Source organism: Melanaphis sacchari, unplaced genomic scaffold (assembly GCF_002803265.2).
Source record: "Melanaphis sacchari strain LSU unplaced genomic scaffold, SCAv2.0 Contig159_pilon_pilon, whole genome shotgun sequence".
Lineage (NCBI taxonomy): Eukaryota > Metazoa > Arthropoda > Insecta > Hemiptera > Aphididae > Melanaphis > Melanaphis sacchari.
The window spans coordinates 238,335-261,803 of NW_020270721.1; the positions used below are offsets into that span (position 1 = coordinate 238,335).

The window sequence follows — 23,469 nt, forward strand, 5'->3', positions numbered from 1 at the left end:
TGTTCTGGGCGCGTGGACTACGACACAGTCCTATACTGTTACCGGTGTAATATGGGCACGGCGGTGGTATTTTTTTCCCCTTTTCCTTTATTATTATTATTATTATTTTCTGTTTGTCACCGCCCCGCCGTCGACACTGTGATCCGGCGGCGGTGGCGGCGGTGTAGGCGAAGGCGGTGGTGGTGATGGTGGTGGTGGTGGGAGTTTCGTCCGGACGACGACGCGACGGTCCGCGGCCAACAGCAGCGCCAAGTCCGATTTCGAACGCATCAGTCCGATCTGTCCGCTCGCGCCGTCATGCCGGCCCGAGAACACAGCACTGGTTCTACGTCGTCTTCCGGTCCGCAACCATCTTCTGTAGCAGTTCGCGAATAACGCTCTATACGACGTAAAACCCTAAATTCTCCGACCAAATCATTACTGTAATTAGTGTCCGAGGAATCACGTGGTTCTCTTCAAACAAAAGTTACATTTTTTTTTTCTTTCCACTGAACTCAAAAAAAAAAAAGATATAATCATATTTTTTTTCAAATTAATTTATACGTAACCAAAAACATAATACCGTATAGGGATTATATTTAATTTTCACATCATTAATAAATGGCTGGAGAGTTTTCACTTTGACACCGGTCATTCGTAAGATTCGCACTATGTTCGCCATGTCACCGAGATGCAACCGTCTAAGGTAACTATTATAATAAATTGGACGACGCTACCGACATATCGAGAGACCGACCTTACCTCTGACTTGTAATAAATAAGTGATCTCAAAAAACAATAGAATAACTTTTAGCATGAATAAAATATTATTATTGTACTCTGAAATTTTCCTTTTAAAATTTAAACAAAAACATCGATTCTCGGCGTGTGTAATACGCTATTTTGATGAGCAATATCATTATTGGTAGAAATTGGTAGATGATGTGCAGAACATTTTGTACGAAACAATTCAAGTAGAATATTCTAAATTTTATGGCGTTCTGTATATAATATAAAAAATAAATATTAAACGAAATTCTACGCGATCGTCTGTATAGACTCTATAAACGATATATCTCGTGTGTGTACGCTGTGCAGAGTTGGTATTATAAAATCAATTTAAATATAATGTATCTAATGAGCAATAACATTAGTCATACAAATTCGTCTGTGTCTGACACAAGTGACTGTGTGTGTATCGTATCTACATGTAGATTTTTGTAATATCATACTCGTAAGATGTTACGTAAACAACTTGTGTCATCGTTTCGCGAGTATTTTGATTTATACACAAGATATCGATTAAATCTTGACATCACTATGTGCACAATGCATATGTACCACCTTCGACGCAATTTTTTTTTATATTTTATATAATTACATGACAATTTATTTCCCAGATCGATTCCTTAAAAAAAAAATTACTACGAATTCCGTAGTTGTACGATTGTTTTGTTTTGATAGTAAGAAAATAAAATATAATCACATACAAATCTGTAAATAAATAAAACATTGTTGTTCCGATCGAAAGTCTTCTATCATAATAAATGTGTGGCCAACGCCGGAAGAACGGCAACATACGAGTACAAGACGTAAAGATCAATAGAAACACGAGTCTATAATAATATGTATTAAGAGAACACCTCTGGACGTAAATCGTTTCGCACTGATAAAAACTAATCTGGCTGTGTAATCATAGTTGAAAAACAAAACTATATAATATATACGACACGGAAGATATGTGCTACATCGTTTTTTTATTCGAGTTGTAAAAATTAAAAATAACGGATTTCATGTAAAAAAAAAAATCTTAACTTAAAATATTTAATGACACAACAAAATACGCGTTTCCTATTAAATTTCCGGTTTTTTTTTTTCTACGCTAAATTTAATATGGATCGATCGTTAAATCCGTTCGTTTTCACAGGTGTCTGTTAGTGTTTTTGCCCGCCTTGGCAGTGATGATGCTGTTGGCCGACCGATGTCTCGGATCTGACAACAACAACAACAACAACAACGACGACGTCAACAACAACAACGGCACGGCAACGTCGACCGTCATGTCTGCTTCCGAGCTGTCGTCGGCGTCGTGGGCCGCTGCGGCCACTGACGATTACTCGACGCAATCTCCACTGACGAACGGCGGCAACGACACGGCCTCCGGCGGACAGACGGTGGTCGGAAAGCCCAGCAAGTTCGACGAACACGTGGAGGACTGGCAATACGTGGACGACCCGCTGAAGAACGTGACGACTACCACCGCCGTCGCACCGGCACCGATTTCCGGTAACTCGACGGCCGCGTGCAAGATGTGCTCGACGGACAAGGCCAAGACCCGGCGGAACAAGCGCAACCACGACGTCCGGTTGCTCAAGATGGCCGTCATGTCGTCGCGACACCGAGACCTGTACGCCCAGTTGTTGGCTTCGGTGGCGGCCAAACAGTCGTACCGACGCAAGCGGTTCCGCCGCGCGCTGGCCACGTCGCCGGCCGAGTCGTCCACGTACAAGCAACTGTTCCGGTACAAGCGGTACCGACGGTCGGTCGAGGACGCGGTGGACGACGCGGCGGCCGCAGACGCTGCGAACACGGCGGCCGAAGACACCGCCGCCGCCGTGGACTACTCGGTGGCGCGTTCGTCGGCGTCCAAACAGCTGTACCGGCGCAAGCGGTTCCGGCGTTCCGCGGTGGCCGCGTACCCGAACGGCATGATCCGGCCGTACCACTATACCGGCAACAACCACTACCGGTACCAGCAGCCGCAGCACGGGCCGTCGCTGGCCGCCGACCTGCAGCTGCAGCAAAACCGCCGGCGGCGTTACCGGTACGCCGCGGACCCGTACCACCACAAGCGGAACGGCGCGGCGGCCACAGCCTGGGACCGTTCCGCCGAGTTCCGGCGCCGGTACCTCCGGTTCCCGCCCACGCACGAGGCGCCGCCGCCCGCGTACAACAACATCTTGAACGGCAACCCGTGGTCGCCGGCCGCCGTGCTGCCCGGCCACCAGCTGTCGCCGCAGCAACAACAGCAGCCGTTCAGCTACCTGCCGCAGTACCCGATCCAACCGCAGCAGCCGCCGCCGGCCATGGGGCCTAGGAGTCCCCGACTCGTGTTCCGGGACCCCGTGGACCAGGGAACGCTGCAGGCGCCGTTCGGTGGTGGACCCAACGGACTCCAAGACCTTTTGGTTTCGCAGCCCGACGACGTCAAAGGTCAGTGTCAGCTCAGCGCGCTTATCGACGGGCGGTCCGGGGCAGGGCTTACTTGTAGGGAGCGCGGGAGGGGAGGGTCGCGGGTGATGTACGTGTCCTGCTATTGTCTTAATATACTATGCTACGATATACCTAGTATACAATATAATTTTAGCGATCGCCAAGTCCAGACGAAATTAAGGATAATATCGCGTATTTGTTATACAATATATTATAAAGTGACGCAAACAATAATAACAATAATAATAATAATAATAATGTTACGAGTAATAACTGTTATAGCGCCTAAGGGGGAGGTTAAAACGTGTTTACTTGCACGAATCGTAAGTATAACTCGGTAGTATTACCCGGAGAGAAACGATTATTATTATAATATTCCCGTGGGTAAGCACACAACAACACAATGATAATAATAATAAGAAAGCAGCGCGGCTGGTCGAGCGGTTTCGCGCGCGCTTTGCTTACCGGTTTGTCCCGTTAACGGCGCGCCGTTTCGTGTATCGTACCTATAAAATACAAAACGTCGAGCGGGTTTTTTTGCGCCGACTGTCACACACACACACGTCCGGTCCGGTCCGGTCCCAATCGCGTTACGCAACACGATGCGAATAACAATAAAATACTCTCGTCCGATACGGCCGTCGTGTATGCGGGTATCCGCAGCAACAGCAACAGCATCAGCAGTGAGAGTGTCTATCCTACGTAACACATTTGCGGACGTCCGTCGTCTGCATACCGCGGTATAGAAGCGCCGCCGGCGTGTTAACGCGTCGTTCACGTAATCTTCCGACCGGACGCGTTACGCGCGTATATCCGATTTTTACAATGACGCGGTGGCGACGACTTGTTAAAGTCAAAGTTAAGATCGTGACAGCCGTTAAAACACGCGTATAATAATATATTATAATATATATTGTATAACTATAGAAGGTGTTGGCAAAACGATAAATAAACAGTCGACAGCAAATCAACACGCGGCGTTCGATTTCCCACCGGCGGACCGTCATCGTACGCTTTCGCTTTTTCCCGTAAACCGACCCGCCGCCGATACACGCAGGCACATTATAATATTGTAGGTAAAGGTACACGATCATCGATTTCCGGACACGATTTCCTCCACGCGAGATCGTCGCGCGTCGTCTATATGCTGCTCCACCGACGGCGGATCGTAAGTTATTGTACACGACAATGAACGTACACAGTAATAATATTATAATGTTTAATACGTCGGATTTTATACGTCTGTCACGACTACCGACCATCGCCGACGTCCCGACCGCGGATATACTAAAATATTTTTCCTTTGGACCGCGGTCCGGGACGTCGTCCGTGTACATAGAAATGAAAATAAAAATAATCTACAGTCACACAACCGTCTTTTAAATATATTATATTTTCACCATCAATTTAAGTATAAAATAAAGTATGCTTCATATGATTCTATAATATAGGTATTACCCCGTACCCGCTTATACATTATAGTTAAATCGTCTGCGAGACAAACACCAGAAATTATTGAGCTATTACTGGTACTGCTGCTGCGACGACGGTCGGGATTTTTGACCCCAAAACCAGCCACGGTGCTTTGACCGCGTATAAGAGTGTTTCACCTCGAAATTCTCGATCCTTAATCCATTGTGGTGTCAAGGATAGTCACCCCTTTTACCCCCGCACGACTATATGAAATTAATATAATGTATTCAAAACCTCTTGGGACCTCGTCGCTGTTGCTCCTGATGCCCGATGAACGCTTACGGATAAGGGTTCTTATACCTAGATTGTATTACCTTCGACGATTCTACGCCGTACACATATTATTGTGCAGTTAGAGCCAGGTGCGTGTTTGCATGTACAGAGTGATTCGTTAAGTACGCTCCCACAGTCCCACCCATTATTTTACTCTCTAGTTATTTGAATTCATTAAAATTTTTTTTTGGAATATTTTTAAGTACACCTAACTAAATACCATATTTTTTCGTAGGCACTTGGATTTGTATGCGTTATTTAAAGATTCGTGTTAACCCCTGGAGATTATTTCAAATAAAATCGATCTTTAGTTGAAGCTCATAAATTATTAAGGTATAGATAACTTTTAAAAATTTTCATATACCAATCTAAATCTAAATTTTAATAAATAGTTTCTGAGTTAATTATAACAATTCATACTTTAATCTATAAAAATATTTTTATTTCTAAACACTATTTGAATATGATAAATATCAAACCCAAAATTACATCTACATTACACAACCTAACCATTTTTAAAAACTATTATCCTTAGTGTATTACATTTAAATAACTTCTGTTGATATTTCAATTTTAAAAATCGTAAAAGGCCAATTATCATTCGAAAAAAACTGTATTGCCTCACGGTATTAAAATCTAAACGGTTAGAAATACAGTCCTTAAGTATATACTCACTTAAAAAATCCAAAAAAACCTAAATGAAAACTATGTTGAATATGTTCGGCGAATCACTCTGTACATATTATTATAATGGGGTGTATGGGACAATATTATAATTGTTATACCGTCGTCTGGGTTTGTGTTATATTGTTGTACGGCATAATATAACAATAAGGCGTGACGACAAAAACTATAGCCCCGGACAAACGTAATATTATTATTTATTATTATTATTATTATTGTTATCGTGGCGTGCATCCTCACCAAATATTATATTATTTCATGCGTATTATAATGGGATACGGCACACATCTCTCGTGCTTAAATCTTCACCGAGACAGGTGTTAAAGATGTGTGTACAATTAGATAGCGATAACACGCCGTTCGAATATAAACATCATGGGAACATAATATACGTCTAACGCTAGAGCGCCAAGACCGACAGATTAAAATATATTGCTCATCAGGAGCTTACATAATAAATAATAATATACAAATAACTGTGTAGAGTTGTACTTGTGCCCGTGTGGGTTAGGCATGTAATCGGTGTTCCTCATAATTTTCTACATATTATAATATGTCATTAACAGTGAGTACCTGTAGGTAATGAGTTTGGAGCATTAAATCCGGTATTTTTGTGCATGATTAATTTAGAAATCAACTAATAAAATCGTATCACGTGGGACAATTAATAGGCTGTGGGAAAAAAACGAGTGAATCGGGTCTGGTCGATCACCTTCAGCTGATCATTCCCGAGACTCTGATACAATGTTTATAAATATTGTATTACGAGTATTTGTTTGTAGTTAAAAGCACAACGAACCCGCGTATTATCTACGTCTTATAAGTCACAGGCATTTATAGTAAATCTATGCTCGATAGAATCGAATTTTATGTTGTCGGCTTTAATATTCGAGTGAATTGACTTAATTTCAAATTTAAAGGTTACAATAATATCTTGCACAACCACAAGCTTTTTGTTGATACCTATATTTTAACGCAAGTTATAAATATTTTTAAATCATACTAAATTTTACATAGTTATCGATTATAACATCCGTTTAAAGTCAAAGTATCAATAAAATCCTATGAGAGGCGCTAGATAATATTATCATCTTAAAAAAAAAAACTTACCCCTGCATATGTTGTCTCCATCTTACAAACATGCAACATTGCAAATTATAGTTTAGCAAAACCAATTGTGTGTTGTTATGTTATTTTAATATTAGAATAATCAGAATTAATTGACTTTTTATTAAAGTTAAAATTAAAAACATTATCTGCTTATTTAAACGTTAGTTTTTTTTTAAAATTTAAGCTATGGATAAGAGTATATTTACTTGTAATATTTATAATACTCATATCTTATTTGAAAATTAATATATCAAACCAATGCTTAACTACAAATAATGTTTTTACCTTTTACTTTGATAATAGGTCAATTCACTCTAATACTAAAACTAGCAACATACAATTGGTTCTACTGAACGTAATTTGTTATGTCGCGTCGTTTATTTGTAAGACGGTGACGATATAATATGTGGAGCAGCGTTCACTTAAGTTTGACAATAAGTTAATTCAGTCTAATATTATGATAACAACACAAAATTGATTGTGCTGAAAGGACATTACCCAAGCTAATAGCTATACATTTGCAAGATAGAGACAAAAAAATGGGCCTCATAATTTTTTAAATTTTAGACCTTAATGATCTGTAAATTTATCCAACTTTTATCATTTATAGTATATACCTAATATTATTTTATGTACGTTTATTGACAACTTACTTTTTTATAGTTTTCTCACGTCTATAAATTATTGGTATTGAGTGATCAACACTTATCACTATAATATAATGGGAGGTTCTATGCAGATTAATAATATTTTAATTAATTAATTAATTGTTAATTATTGGTGTAATATTTAAATTAAAATATATTATGTTATACTTGCACGATTAACACATTATAGCTTCCAAATATGTGTATGAGTAGATATGTTATACCATGGAGGATTCCTTGATACTAAACACACAAATAAAATAATTAACATATTATTGTACCTACCTATACCAAAAGCGTAATGACATCGCAATAATATTTACTATTGTATTTTTAACACAAACGCAATAAAATAAGACCTATTAATGATAATAGTTTGGAAGGACACGGACTCAGTATAAAACGACTTATTTTTACCGACAACCCCGTGAAACGACGACCCCGATAAACACAATAAAGTATTAAATCAAACTAGTAACATTAATATGAAAATAATAGTAAAACAATTACGACTTGACTAAAATATTATGATATCATACGATTACATCCGACCTATATTGTCCACGAGCATATTTTCGACCTCAGATCCCGTTCCAAATGTAAAAAATGATCAGGTGAAGACGGTGGATGATGTTCACAGATGAATGGACCGACTTGGAAGTAGACAGCAAGCGCAATAGTTTGTGCAATACAGGAAGCTGTGAATTTTTGTTAACTTGCTGGATGGCATCCGGTTACATTGAGAGCACCTGTGGTGGCTTCCTGTACGTTTGTTGCGACCGAAATTCCGCCAAAACGAACGAAAATATTGCTATCAATACTAACAGAGCGTCGGTGCCGGTCGACTATGGCCCAGTGACTAACGACCCCAGTAAGTCACCGCCGGTCCGCGGTTTTATTGCCTATACACCTTGTACATCACTTTACTTTATACTGTTTTATTATTTTCATTCTTCATTTCTTGTCTAACGATAACGCTACAAACTGTATAATAACTATAATACGTATATCATTACTATATTATATGATTACGACCTGCTTCTGTACAAACTTCACAAACCGTCGCTCGAAGACAAGACATGTACAACATAATACACAAAATTATTTTTTTTTAACGTATGACACACATTACTTCGAAAACTATTAAAAATTTAAAAAATACTTTATTCAAAACGCTTTTGAGTCATAATAAATTTTTTTTTTAAATCATAATTTTTTATTTTATAAATTATAACATACATTTTTATTTTATATTTCTAAGCAGAATTTTTTTCAGAGTATATTTCGATGCATAAAATTCGAATAACAAAGAGTGCTTTATTGTTACATACATCAGTATATTTAAAGGTTAGACGAGCGGATCAGTGAACCATCATTTTTCAGGGTACCCATGTGCCACTCTACTCTACTCATCTGAACTTTAAATATTTATAAATTATAACTAGGTAGTAGGTACTCATTTAAAATTCGAGTTTTATAAATCAAAATATTTAGAAACATATTCTGAATCTGATTTTTAAGTTAAAAATGTATGATGCTATCCAAACATGTAAAAATTATGATGATGAATAACGGTAAAATATCAAAATATGTTTGAAAAATCATATTTTTAACGTTAAAAAATTATTTAAAAAATAAAAATATTTAAAAAAATTTAATAGTTTTTGAAATGATGATGAAAAATACTTTTATGAGCAATACACTCAGACTTGATGTCTCTAAAAAACATCCTAACACTTAAAAAAATATTCATAACATTTGCCATACGTTCAAACACTACCAGTTACATTAAAACTAAACATTTTAACATTTTTTTAACCTTAAATACGCTTTGTACTTATATCAAAACAAATATATCACATTTTATTCTTTTGGTAGATAATACCATCCTTGATAAATCGGTAACGCAGTAACACAATACAAAATTATAATACATTAGTTACAAACCTAAAGTCGAAGATAAACAATATTGGCGTATTTTTTGATAAGGGTCACCTATATTAGAAATTAGCATTTTTAAACATAATATCAAATGCCGTACTTTTAATAATGATATTTCTGGAAATCAAAATATTTTAACGGTGCCTACTTTAGAAGTATCAACTTAATATTGGTTTTGCGAGGTATGGTTTTTGCCGTCTGATTATTAAGATCAAAATTTAATAATCAATATTATGTTATAAATATAAATAACAAAATAATACAATATGTTGATCATCATTTTAAAATGATTCCGATCTTACGTAATACATTTAAAACAATACGATTGTATAAATGATACAAATTAGTTTTTGCATCAATTTTAAAACAACTGATGAAATTTCAAATTTTTTTTTTTTAATTTTTGTTTAAGAAATTTATATTATTACTTTGTTTTCTTAGTTTTATAAAGCTTACAATTCTAAATTAGCGGAATCAATAGGTACGTTTTCTGTTAATAAAAATGTATGTCCATGAAATAGAAATTTTAAATGAAGTAAATTTAAAAAATAATTGAAGTCCGACATATTATATTATTGTAATGCTAATGCCCTTGATGTGGAAGCGAAAAATCAATAATAAAAAAAAAAAAAAAGAAAAAAAGTAAAATATTGTCTTGCGGAATCGATAAAATCCCCGATCTGTGCGGCGTTACGAAATTATTACCTATTGTTATCATATTACAGTTCGAATTTCTGTTCGGCCGACTGTCATAGTTGCGTCTATGGTCTGTCCGAGATTGTGACAAAAATCAAAACCGGTGAAATCGTATGCGGTTTTCACGACGTTTCGTCTGTAATATAATAATGTGTATAATATTATGATATATAATGTCGACGGCTCGCGAATTTCGCGGGGAAATCGTCACCGCGGTCACCGCGTCGATAATCGGTATAACATACTCAACTTGTACATAATAATATTATAGTGTTGTTGTACTATTATGCTATTATTATTATTATATCGGCAGAGAATTTCCGGATTCGACGTTATGGGTATACTGTCATACCATATCATTACATGGACGCGACCGATGTGTATATTATTATTAATATTATCATATTTTGACGCGCGTACACGCGGTTTATTCACTGACGAGACAAGCAAGTCAAAACGGTTTGATTAAATTAAAAAGAAAAAAACGGTATTAGTAACAATAATATTTTAGCCAACGCAATAATAACTTAATGACGTGATATTATGCGCCGGACCGTCGGTGGCGGTGAAACCGTTAGAGGGGTAAGTGGCGGGGATGATTTTTTCTCCGAGGATCGATCATAATATTGTTATATAATAATATTATATTATAACGTACAATACGACTTTCTAAGTAGTAGTCGTGATCATTATTATAATGGTAAATTATTAATACAAATGCATGCGGCCGTTTAACGTCGATATCGCATTCACGCCGTGTCGTCAATGTCAACCGGCGTAATATCATAATATAATAATAATATAACGTAGGTACGCCTATATAATAATATAATGATAATAATAAATAAAAAAATAACGCCATTTATGTTATTATTACGACAATGAACCTATAAATATTAATATATTTGTTCGTTGCACGGACCGACATAGTTGTTGCCTGTTGGCCGGTTTCAAGTATAATAATGTACATTACACGCGTATTCGCGCCGTGTATTATGGACGGCGAGTGCGTTAAATAATAAATAATAATATTATGAATTATGATATAACATTGATAACAGTATAATAATCGACTCGAAGACGGTTCGATATGTTCGTGCGATTTTCAACCGCGGTATACATACAGCTATTGGCGCCGTCGAGTGGTTGTCATCGACTATATTTCGCTTTTTGATCTGCGCGGTATTAGTTGTGTTCTTGACGAAAAACTCGTGTACCTATGCCAAGGGTGCACGATTAAATTTTCTGCGCACACGCTTTCTTGATCGCCAGCCGTATGCTTGCGGAGACTTCTTCACCATTCGTATTGTTAGAGCTGTTACAAGCTTGAATTATATATTTATTAGGTGCTAAAGAATTAAATTTTGAAACTTTTATCTTGAATTTTTTGATTTTTTTAGATCTCGTTAGTAACATTTTTTTATTTTTTTATTCAAATCGATGGATTTATAGATTTTTTTAAAATTTCTCTAGACTTTAATTTCATACACAGTTTTTGAAATTTGTTTTGTTAAGTTTTTTAGTACATTCAAATTTTAATTAACAGCTCTAATAAGAATATTACAGCTGATTCCGTTTGATGCGATCATTGATTATTAACGAAGTTAACCGTCTTATTGAAATCAAAAAAAAATAAATAAATAAATAAATAAATGTCCGAAAATCTAACCAAATTTCATATTTTTAATCCAGTAAACCTTTTATTGGAATCACTGAGTACCGGATAATTAAATTATTTCTATAAAAATTAAAAATATTTATAGTCTTTCAACAATCAAAAGCTAATATAAGTAGTATTCAATAGTGTAAACGTTACCTAAACAATTTTTTAAACTTATTTGTGAACCTACTTCTTGTCTTGAAATAATAATTATTCTCATATTTCACTTTATACATGTCAGGTAAACGAAATGATTAATCAATAATAATAATAATAAAAACAAGCCTTATTCGTTTTATTAGAATATTTTCAAAGTAAAGCTTAGGATTAATTTTTGTAAATTTCCAGCCTGTTTATTATATACATATACATTATTATCTTGTATAAATTATCATAAAAAATTAAAAATCATTCTGAAAAATTGATAAATATCAAAAACAAAATTTTAATTTTTCTTGAAACCAAATAGGAAAAATTTCGAAGTAGAAAAACAACTGTTACGATGTTTTTAACAAGCTAGAAATTTATTCGACAGTAATTTTACCTTATAGAGAAAGCTTTAAATTTAGCTTTGCAATATTACGTTAGGTATTGAAAATTTTAGTACAACGTTTATGGGTGATGAATGCTTTCTTCTAAACTATATTTTGTTTTTATTTTATTTGAAGTGAGTATATTGATAAAAGATAATTAAAAAAAAAAAAAATCTTTTATGGAATCGACCGATTAATATAATCAAAATTAACTCCACCGACAACGTGATCGCATTAAGCGGAACTCTGCGCTCTATTATTATTTATATTATTGTGTAGAAAGCGAATTTTTTTTTCTTTCGTTCCGAACAACGATAGTTTTTGTGCGAAGGACGCGTGCGACGCCGTGGCCTTTCGCATCACGGCAATAATGTGATAATATAATATATTATATTATAATATCGACAGCGTTTCATAGTTGTTATTATTACCATAATCGATCTCCAAGTATTATAATATATCAGATCCGGCCGAACCCCTCATGACAATGACATAATTTGGTTCATATTTTTAGAGTTATTCACTTATATATGATATAATGACATATTATTCAATCTCTCCATTTTTTTTTCACTCAAATCTCGCAATACACATGTAACGGGACAAGGTGATTGTTAAATTAATGTTTTTTTAACTTTTCTTAATGTATAAGACTAGAAGCTACATACTTATAGTAAATAAAAATATTTTGGTGTTGAAGTGCTACTACACTATTATAGTACATCAATATTATTCCACTGGCTCATGAAGTATTGTGCCGTGACTATTTATTTTCTATGCCAAATTCCCGAAAACAGAAGACAATATTTCCCAGCACATAATATTTATATAGGCACTTAAGAGTATAAGTACTGCCTGTTAATTAAAGTGTGAAAGTTTCGGAAATTATTAGTTAGGTATTATGATGGAAAATAAAATCAAACCGTTTCGGCGATCAAAATTCAAAAAAACGACAAGCGACGATAAAAATTTAATTTTATGACATTTTCATTATAATATTTAATCGTTATAAAATCTTAAAATACGGCAATCAAAAATTAATTAAAATGTTAGTTTAAATAGTTTAATGGTTTTAGATTTTTGTACATTATAATATAAAATAAATGTATATTTTTTTTGTTTTTGAAAAACCTTATTCAATATTATAATGTTGACATGTTTTTTTTGTCAATCAGCATATGCGCACCAAATTATCCAAGTATTCTGATTCGCGGAGTTTTCAAAAACTTGAATTACTGAGGTTTACTGAAATACCCTACTTTCAAATATTTAGATTTTTTTTAACCTTTCAAAATATTTCTGTGAAGATATAAAACTTTTACTAATTTATTATAATTAGGTAGTCTTTCTAAATCACACAATTTTAGCAAACTAATGATAGTCAATATAATTTTAAATGAAGGTTTTCGTTACTAAAATAAAAATGGGGTGTTCGTACTTAGTGATTCACATTGTATTTGTATAATATTACATCACTAATTGCATTTCGTTTTTCCGCACGAAAGAAAAAAGTTCGATCGATGTTTCCTTCCGCCGATAATATATTAGTTATCACTTCACGTTTTATTTTTGCTTTTACATTTTACGGAATGAATAATAATAATATGGATAATGATATTATTAATGCATCATAATAATAGTAATAAAACTAATTTAAAGACTCGGACACGCTTATAGATATTACTATGTATATTGCTGCTCGCACGCGACACTTTCAAATCGAACAGACATCAAAAATAATGTTGTTGGAAATGATGTTTGTAGATTTCCAGTCATATAATATAATATACCGGTGGATATATACACGTAACGCCTTTCTGGTTGTAATCGCTCGGTCTTATATTATTTGATTAAGAAAAAAGTAAAAATTTCTCGAAACAACTTTCGACAATGACAAATATTGTGAGCGAATATCATTATTTATTAGTGTTACGCGTGATTTTCTAATTAAATATGTATATACGTAATACATAATAGTTATTAGTATTATTATCGTGCAATCTTTGATTGGAAGTACGCCAACAAATTATTGTTATCTTCGACTAGACCCTAAAATATAATTAATAATATATTATTATATTACGTTATATCATTTAGACGGGTAACCGTATATTATGATTTAAACACGAACTTACAGTATACATTTTACTTGTACGAAAATATGCACCATAGTGAGAGTGAAAATACCAAAACTATACATAACGTTATGACTTATAAAATATATATCATACCAAATATTTTTACAATCGTACATATATCAAATGAACATTTTACCCAATAAAAACTATAGTTGTAGTATAACCATATTAATATAGTAAAGTTATCATTATCTTAACCATTAACACTAATGTCTACTTCAGCTCATCTATTTAACTCATCTTATAATAACATTTTAATAATATAACATAGCGTATTAAAATATTTTGTTTTCGTCGCGGTAGGCCATCAAAACGCGTAGGTAGGTATATTGTAATGATAATAATAACAATTACATTATTTGCAACGAGTCTAATAACATACAAAATAAATATAATATAATATGGGTATTAATTGGTTGGCTATAATGTTTGTAAAAATTAATAACGACTGGGCGTATCACACAGAATATTGGAATAATGTATCAACGATATTTTTGGATGTTCGCACACTATATTACACGAAAACTACTGGAATATTAATCGTGGTTGTAAAAATGAGTTTTTATTTGATAATGATGATATAAAACGATAATATTATATATATATAAATATATATATATATTTATAGATATATACCTATTTAACATAATGAGTAATATTCATGCTGTATGAAATAATAAAAATCATGCCCTTTTGACCGGGTCCGATGATATACGTAATATTATAAATACGTTTTGGGCTATGAAATAAAAAACCAAAATACAGGGTCAATTTTGTAGCCTCAAACCGATATTGAGAATATTATATAGTATTTACAATATTAAATATACATAGTATATAATATTTTATGTTTGTATGATAATACAAGTATTTAGAAAGTGGTTTTGGTGCACTACACGATCGTCATAATATTATATAGACGAATATATCATTGTAAATACTACAATTTGACTCTATCGTTATATTATACAAAAATGTATAGGTAAACATATATAATATAGAATAATAATGTTTACCTATACCAGACTCATTATTCATAATATTATCCACATGTTAAATTTAATCAAGACGGGGCATTTCCGATTTAATAATTTGATGTCGAATCAATTTAACTTTTTAACGTAACGAGTTACTCATATTTTTTTCTTTTTAATTATTTACAAATCCTGATTAATACTTATTATAACTTTAACACATTTTTGTCACTTCTGTTAATCATTCCGTAGTAGTCGAAATCCCGAGAAAAACAAAACAATTTAACTATCGAATCAATAAGTTAATTTCTTATTGAATTTCGCAATTCATATTGCAAAGTTCAAAGAGACATTAATTTTTACTTGCCCAGTCTTGCTTATATAATAAATAACACACATTTATCTATAAAATGTGACAAAAACAAAATATTCATATCAGACTAATCATGTATAAAAGGTGATTAATTAAGAGTGTAAATTCATTATTTCGGAAAAAAAATTTTTAAATATTTTTTTGTTTTGAATTACAACATTCATTTTTGTTTTTATATTCCGAAACAGAATATTTTTTGTAATATTTATATTTCAATAAATTGAATTTTGTACAAATATTTAATTAGTAATCAAGTATTTAAAGTTTAAATGAGTAAAGTAGCATAGAGGTACTCCACAAAAATTGGTCCACTATACACCGTTCATTTGAGCTTTAAATAACTAATTATTAACTATACCGTTCGTAATTTTATTTATATGAGTCAAAATACTTTGAAATACTTTCTATTTACTAATATTAAATTAACTATTTAAGTTAACAATTTAGCAGAGCGAAAATTTTACAAAAAATAAATCGTATCATATTGTTTTTTTAATTATATTGTTTTGACATGAAATAATCTAAGTACAAATAAATGTATATAAATGTACAAATATTTTCAAAAAATTTAAAACTTTTCGAAATAATGAATGTAGACGCTTAAATATAAATATATATATATAAAAACTTGGTGGATGGTATTTAAAATAAACGAGCATTTTATTTGATCAAAATGTATGAATATTATCTAGGTTGTGGTGTTTCGGTGGCCAAGCAACAAGGAGCGCAAAGAAGAATTGTCGGAGGCGACGAAGCCGGGTTCGGCAGCTTTCCATGGCAGGTAAAAAACAACAACCACAACAATATAACATAATATATTATGTTAAGATAATATCATAGCAACAACGATAATAATACCTGTTTAGTGTAAATACAAAACCTAATAATAATATAATATTTATTACATTGTAATATAACAATATAATAAATAATAATAACACCGTGCTACCGCTGGAAGTGTACGGTAATTATTCCACAAGCGCAATATTGCTACAGTCGCGATTCCATAATGATAATACAACGCGATCTTGCTATTCGCCTTATTAAATTAACGATAATTCACCGTGAGTTTTCCCGAATAGAATAAAAAAAATAAAAAAAGTCACCGCCGTCGCGTAAAGCAACAATAACAGAATAATAACAATACACGTATCAGCCAATATTGTATTGTAATGGTATGCATTGATCTACGACCTCTCGTCGTCGTCGCTGAAAACAACGGATATTAATTATAATTAGGGCTAGGATTTATATTATGCAATAAAAAAATAGTTTAGTATGCATTTCGTTTTATTCAAATACACTATAAAAATACATATAATAAATTAGATACGCAAAGAATTTACCAATATTTTCTAATCATAGTATGTGAAAGAATTTGAATTTGAAAATAAATTGAATAAGTAAATTATTTTCGTTACTCTTACTTTTAAATAAATCCAGAACATTTTCAAATTGTTTTCGTCAAAGACAAAATTACCGATTCCTGAAATTGAAATCGTAAGCGTAATTATGGCTTCTAGCCATTTATTACCTAGATATTTTAGTTTAAATTTTCATGTTTATATTTAAAATATTATGCAAAACAAAAAGTAGATGTACTTGAATATGAAGAAATCAGTGATCAAATGTATAAAAAAGAGTTTGTAAAATAAAAAAGAGCATATCAATACATTGAAATCCTAGCCTTATTAATCATAACATATTATGCAATGGTATATTATTTTTTTCTCGAATATTCTTAACCGCGTACAAGTTTCCATAAATGGGAATATTAAGAGGGTAAATAGGTAAGCGCATCTCCGGGGCCCCAGGGTTTACTGTAGTCAGCTTTAAATCGTACCAGGTAAGTAAGTAGTTAGTATATATTGTATTATGTAGTATTTTTAGTTGGTAAAAATTGAATTATTATTATACTTACAATTGTTTTTGAAAAATCAATAACATATGATATGTTATATAAATATATTAACTTATACGAATCTTTCAAGTTATTTTTAATCATTAATTAAAATTAAAATCGTAGTTAATTTCATACTCGCATAGCTCCTGGATGCATTATACTATTTATTTTTATATTCCTCTATAATGCTTAAAATTCTGAATACAATAATTCATATATAGCTATTTTAATTTCGATATTTGTTAATATTTGTTAAAATGTTTTACTTTTATATATCTATTTAAAGTTTTATTACAATGCATTAACAATAGAAAAATATAAATTAAAACATGCGCTGGTAATGTAATAATGTTAAAATCTTTAAACTATACTAGAACTACACTCAACAAGACTAGTTTTTTTTTTAATGATTTGGAGGCGCACCTCAAAAATATTAGTCTCCGTCCACTATACATACCAGTATATGACGTATATATAACCAAACTGGTCTGTATATTTTCACGACCTAAACACCATCGAATGCACAAAGCGTAGCATCGTCGAATGATTTTCATCCGTCTGCACAACGAAAACATCGTAAAATGTATTATTACCATCGAGACACGTGTCATTACCGCAATAATCATTTTCGAACGCGACCACTGTCACTGCAGCTGCCGTTTGATTTCTAAAACACGACGACGATACACCTACCCATATAATTTATTCGACATCATTTTACGCATTTGAAATATTGTGACGTTTATTGTACAATCGCGTCGTATTAAATTATTAATAACATCGATCCGAACGACGGAAGGTGAAACGGATCCGAGCAATCTGCGGTGCCGGTTCAGGTATCGTAACGAGCAAGTCTGTCGGTGTGTGGCCCAATACCCCGCGCAACTTTGTTTAATACAATATATTATCTGTGTACATAATAATATAATTTATGTATAATAACTCGTGTAATTAATAACTATAAATAAAATCGTAAAACAATTATCGAGTACAAATAAAATGGACACGATACTGTAAAAATAGTGTATGTATATTGTATATAATATATGCACCAAAATAATAATGTTCGTTTTTATTTTTTATACACCGACCTTTTAGACGCTTTACAACATAATATAATATACCTATGTCAAATTTGAACTCAATTGTGACCTATGTTTACTGCAAGTAACATACATATTTTATCGTAGCGAATTTTCGTATTTTTAATAAACAATTTTTCATGATATAACTTATAAGTATGCACTTCGGTAGTTTGAAAAGTAACATAATCATTGCACTAAAATATATTTATATTTATAAATTGTTACGTAATTTTTTTCATCAATATATTTTTTTAAATAATTATACTTGCAGTGGCGTTTTGGGATTATTAATCTCACTCTCTCTCAATTTTACCTTAAGAAAAATTTCGATTACACTTGTGTACAATATTAATACATACGTATAAATCAATAATTATTAATGTATAATGTTTATATGATTCTAGGCTTATATTCGCATCGGATCCAGTCGGTGCGGTGGTTCGTTAGTGAACAGGTATCACGTAGTAACAGCCGGACATTGTGTTGCCAGGTAATTCGATTTTTAGTCCTAACGATAATGACTATTGTCATTTCGGTTTCGATCAAAAATCATCAGATATTATATTATATTACATTATAATATGATATAAGCTTATATATTATGTAGTTTTGTTATTTACGTGATTACATTATTATATAGACTTTTGTATAATGTGTAATTATAATATTTTATCAGTGTAATTGTACTTACAGTGCTGTTTAAACACGCATTCCAAAAAAAGATACAGTGATGGTATCATATATTAATGGTTTTTCCAAACATTTGACATAATATAATGATATTATACTCAAAACTTATCAATAGGTGAAATTATTGTAATTTTTTTTTCTTTAAGATATGAAAGTGATTTTTATTCTAAATTTTATTTTATTCTATCACTGAAAATAATTGCAAATTAGTGTGAGATCTTTACTCTGTAGCCATTATGATGACTTAAATCAATTTAACAATACTTACACGTAAACGTTTAAATAGAGCAATCACTGTTCATAAACCTAATATAGTTATAAAAGATTATGTATATGAGCATACGTTCATGCTATGGACTTCAAATGCTACGCGAAAGATTAATTAGGTACGTATTTCGTTTTACTAGAACGAATTTTGTCTAGGTAACTATTTACACGTAAATAAAAATATGTCATTCAACGCAAACATTTCGTAGATTAAAATGAAAATACAATGTCCACAAACGTGATACGGTCGATTTTAACTGCCATTAATAATAATATGATAGGTAGGTTTTTTCAGTTTCATTTTTACATGGAAATTGTATAGTTTCAATTTTCAAAGAAAATTCAAATGTAGATATAATTTAGAAATAATAAACTATCAAAGAGTAATAATATAATGGGATCGAACATTTTTTTTAGTAATTCCTGAACTGGATTTAACAAGCTCTTATCGTAGTTTAATATTTTTGTACCTACATACAAATGTTATGCTTTATATACAAGTACTACGCCAACCAAAATTATATGCTCACCAACATCAAAAATCTATACAGATGAAAAAAATAAATAACGAGATAATTCGTAGAACATTACAAATAGTAATGCACTTTTTGCTCTAAATACCTTTTCATGGAGCAACAGGCTTTGATAAACATGTCAATATTGCTGAGTGCTGAAGCAGCTTCTTGGTAGATTTATTCGAAATATTTTAGAATTATAAATTAGTGATCGAAAACATTGCTGTATTCTTGGCATTGTTGACATACCTACTGTTTACTGGCGTAAACTTGATTTACGAATAAGTACAAAAATCATTCAAGAAACTATCAGCTTTTAGAAATTTTAATTTACAATAATCGTGTTAATCATGTTTTTTTTTAATTCTTATATTATATATTATGTTTTATTCCATGAACATTAATAGCAAAAACTTCCAATTTTTTTATGTCAATTACTGCTATGTGATTAACTGTGTTACTATGTACAGACGATGAAATTCACCAATTTACGAATATATTAACAGTTAATAACTGATCAATAATTATCATGAGAAAAATAATCACAGCCTATTCCCGTTATGTCGATCATCAAATTTATATTATGTACAACTGAGATTTTATAGCTCGTAAAATATCCAATTTAAGATAAGACAATTACATTTTGATTTGCTAATCGTTTTTATCATGAAACGGCAGAGTAAAGTACAGCAATAATTAAGTAATGGTCAAAATTTAATTATACAACGACTTTAAATAATTTATGTTGACACAAACATGTAACTGTTTAATGGTTAACAACTTCTATGTAAAACATGTTCGAACAATCCAACCATAATAATATATCTCTCTCTAGTCTCAGTTAATATTTTGAAAAAATGCATCTTTTATTACGATATACATTTGCTTTAAAATTAATTTTGAAAATTGCTCTAAAACATATAATTTGTCAAAAAATTTAAGTTTACGGACGTAATTTAACAGTATAATATTACAATATTTGATATATATTATAATATTAGATATTTGGTCCCCGGGAGTTTATCATTGGATTAATTTCTTAAAAATAATATGTATAATCTTTATGAATTTATAAATTTTTTTTTTTTTTATGAAAATATGACTAAAATAAATTAAAACATAAATAGTTTAAATAATTCTCGTTTCACAAATTTATACTAACATTTTAGGTCATGAATATTATTTTTTTAAATAATTTAATATACCTCCGTCGTTTAATAATTAAATTCCGTTTAAATGTATTTTCTTTTTTTATAAATTAATTTCTATTGACATATTCCATATTTCGTTCGTTTTTTTTTTTCATCATTGAGATAATGAGACGAAATAGAATATGAAAATCAATGAAATAAAGAATATAAAACTTATTTCTAAACTTTATATTATTTTCTTGCAATAAAATATAAATAAATAAAAATCACGATTCAAAAATCCAAAGAACAAACATTCTACTGTTATCAAAGTGTTATGCTGGAAACCAAACGTCCGATGGCTAATGACTCCTGGAGACTAAATAATATCCGATTCTATTATTTTCTGAATCCTAGATTATCGTTTAGAACACCAGGGAATATAATTACATTGTAACGTTATCCCTATAGCTCTAACTATAATTTTCTATCAATACATATTATGTGTAGACTTTAAAATCGTTTTAACCATATACCTGCCAGCCAAAATAAGACCCATATGACGCAAAAGTGCAAGTGTATTATCTGATCGCTACTAACGTTTAGCAAATCATTTTCGAATTTCCAAGTCGTTTTATCAGACATGCGTTCGTATGACGTACCCGCCGTGGTAAAGCACAACTGTTATATTGCGTCGAAACGTTTGGGAAAGACTAAACTGCAGTAAGCACGTGCAGCCGCCTTATGCATTTTCTTTGTCCTCAGGGCGTCGGCGCGACAGGTGCAGGTGACGCTCGGCGATTATGTCATCAACTCGGCGGTGGAACCGTTGCCGGCGTACACGTTCGGAGTCCGCAAGATCAGCGTACATCCGTTCTTCAAGTTCACGCCGCAAGCCGATCGGTTCGACGTGGCTGTGCTTAGGCTGGACAGACCGGTACAGTACATGCCGCACATAGCACCCATCTGCTTGCCGGACAAGGGCGAAGACTTTTTGGGCCACTACGGATGGGCCGCCGGATGGGGAGCTCTGCAAGCCGGTAAATAAACGTTATACACTCATTACAATGTAATATGATATAATAAAATGTACGACGATGACGATCGTAAAAGTTCGAATGATGACCGACGTTCCTCCCACCAGAAACAGTTTTATATTGATTAGGGATGAGGTAAACTCGAGGTTTTGCAAATATTTTCTAGTGTATCGTTCTAGTGTTTGTTTGATAATCATAGTTTAGAAAGGAGAGGGGAATAGAGTCTAGACACATTTTGTCGAAAGTGATGTTCATATGTCTTTTAAAAGTAAAGCTTTTAAATTTTTAAACTTTTTTATTCACTTTATCTTGATATTACAGAACATGATTGATTTTTTACAATATTAAATGATAACATGATAATCCATCATCAGATTATAAACCTATAAAAAGGTAAGAACTAAAAAATTGGTTGAATTTTTTAATTGAATACTTCCAATGTTTTTATTACCGTAATAGGCGAAACGGGTAGAACATTAAAACTATTGACAATACAACATAATTAAATCGTTTAAAAATATTTGTGAACCGTTCAAAAATTGCAAACTTTATTGACAGACTAGGAAATCGTTTGAGTGTGATAATCTCCCATAGTATGCTTCCTTCAAATCACCACCTCCAAAGCATACGTCGCTGACGTTTTTCGACGCCAAACAGACCAACCACATTTTCCCGTTAACGCAATCACATTGAAGAGTCTATCCACTGGCCATACAATAACAATATTAATATACTTACTATAATACGGTTTACTACACCAAGTAAACGCGTATTTTATATTAGTTCGAGATCGAGAAATCATTTTTTTTTAACTCGTCAGTTATACTACATTATACGTATCTATTTATAACGCTGCGTCATCTGTAAATTTATCATTTACGGTGGTATTTCAATACGCTTATAAACATGTTATTTAAATATGCGTTTCAAATCGTGGTTCAATAATACACAACGTTTAGTCGCCGAACCGACTTTTCCAATAAATCACATTCCTGCTACGTACAATATAATATATAGTATACCTACGCGTATAACAATAATATCGCATCGCCCATATTATCCGTTTGCTTGACGGATGGTCTACCGTCTCACAGAGTAGTTCCGGTGGGAGAGACTGGAGAGAGAGTGTATACGGTGAGACTATAGGG

General features: G+C 32.5%; 1 protein-coding gene across 2 annotated transcripts in view; it reads left to right on the top strand.

Annotated features, from left to right (window-relative positions):
* Positions 1 to 258: 258 nt before the first annotated feature.
* LOC112592172 (serine protease 53-like) overlaps positions 259 to 23,469 on the top strand; it is a 33,169-nt gene continuing 9,958 nt past the window's right edge. Inside the window, exons 1-6 of one of the 2 annotated variants that reach the window (XM_025336174.1) lie at positions 259 to 685; positions 1,907 to 3,192; positions 8,020 to 8,250; positions 16,387 to 16,475; positions 19,087 to 19,172; positions 22,050 to 22,324. In XM_025336174.1, the coding sequence (XP_025191959.1) occupies positions 651 to 685; positions 1,907 to 3,192; positions 8,020 to 8,250; positions 16,387 to 16,475; positions 19,087 to 19,172; positions 22,050 to 22,324 (2,002 nt within the window). In that variant the 5' untranslated portion in view covers positions 259 to 650. The remainder of the gene's footprint in view (positions 686 to 1,906; positions 3,193 to 8,019; positions 8,251 to 16,386; positions 16,476 to 19,086; positions 19,173 to 22,049; positions 22,325 to 23,469) is intronic. The other variant, XM_025336175.1, reaches the window with a different exon arrangement.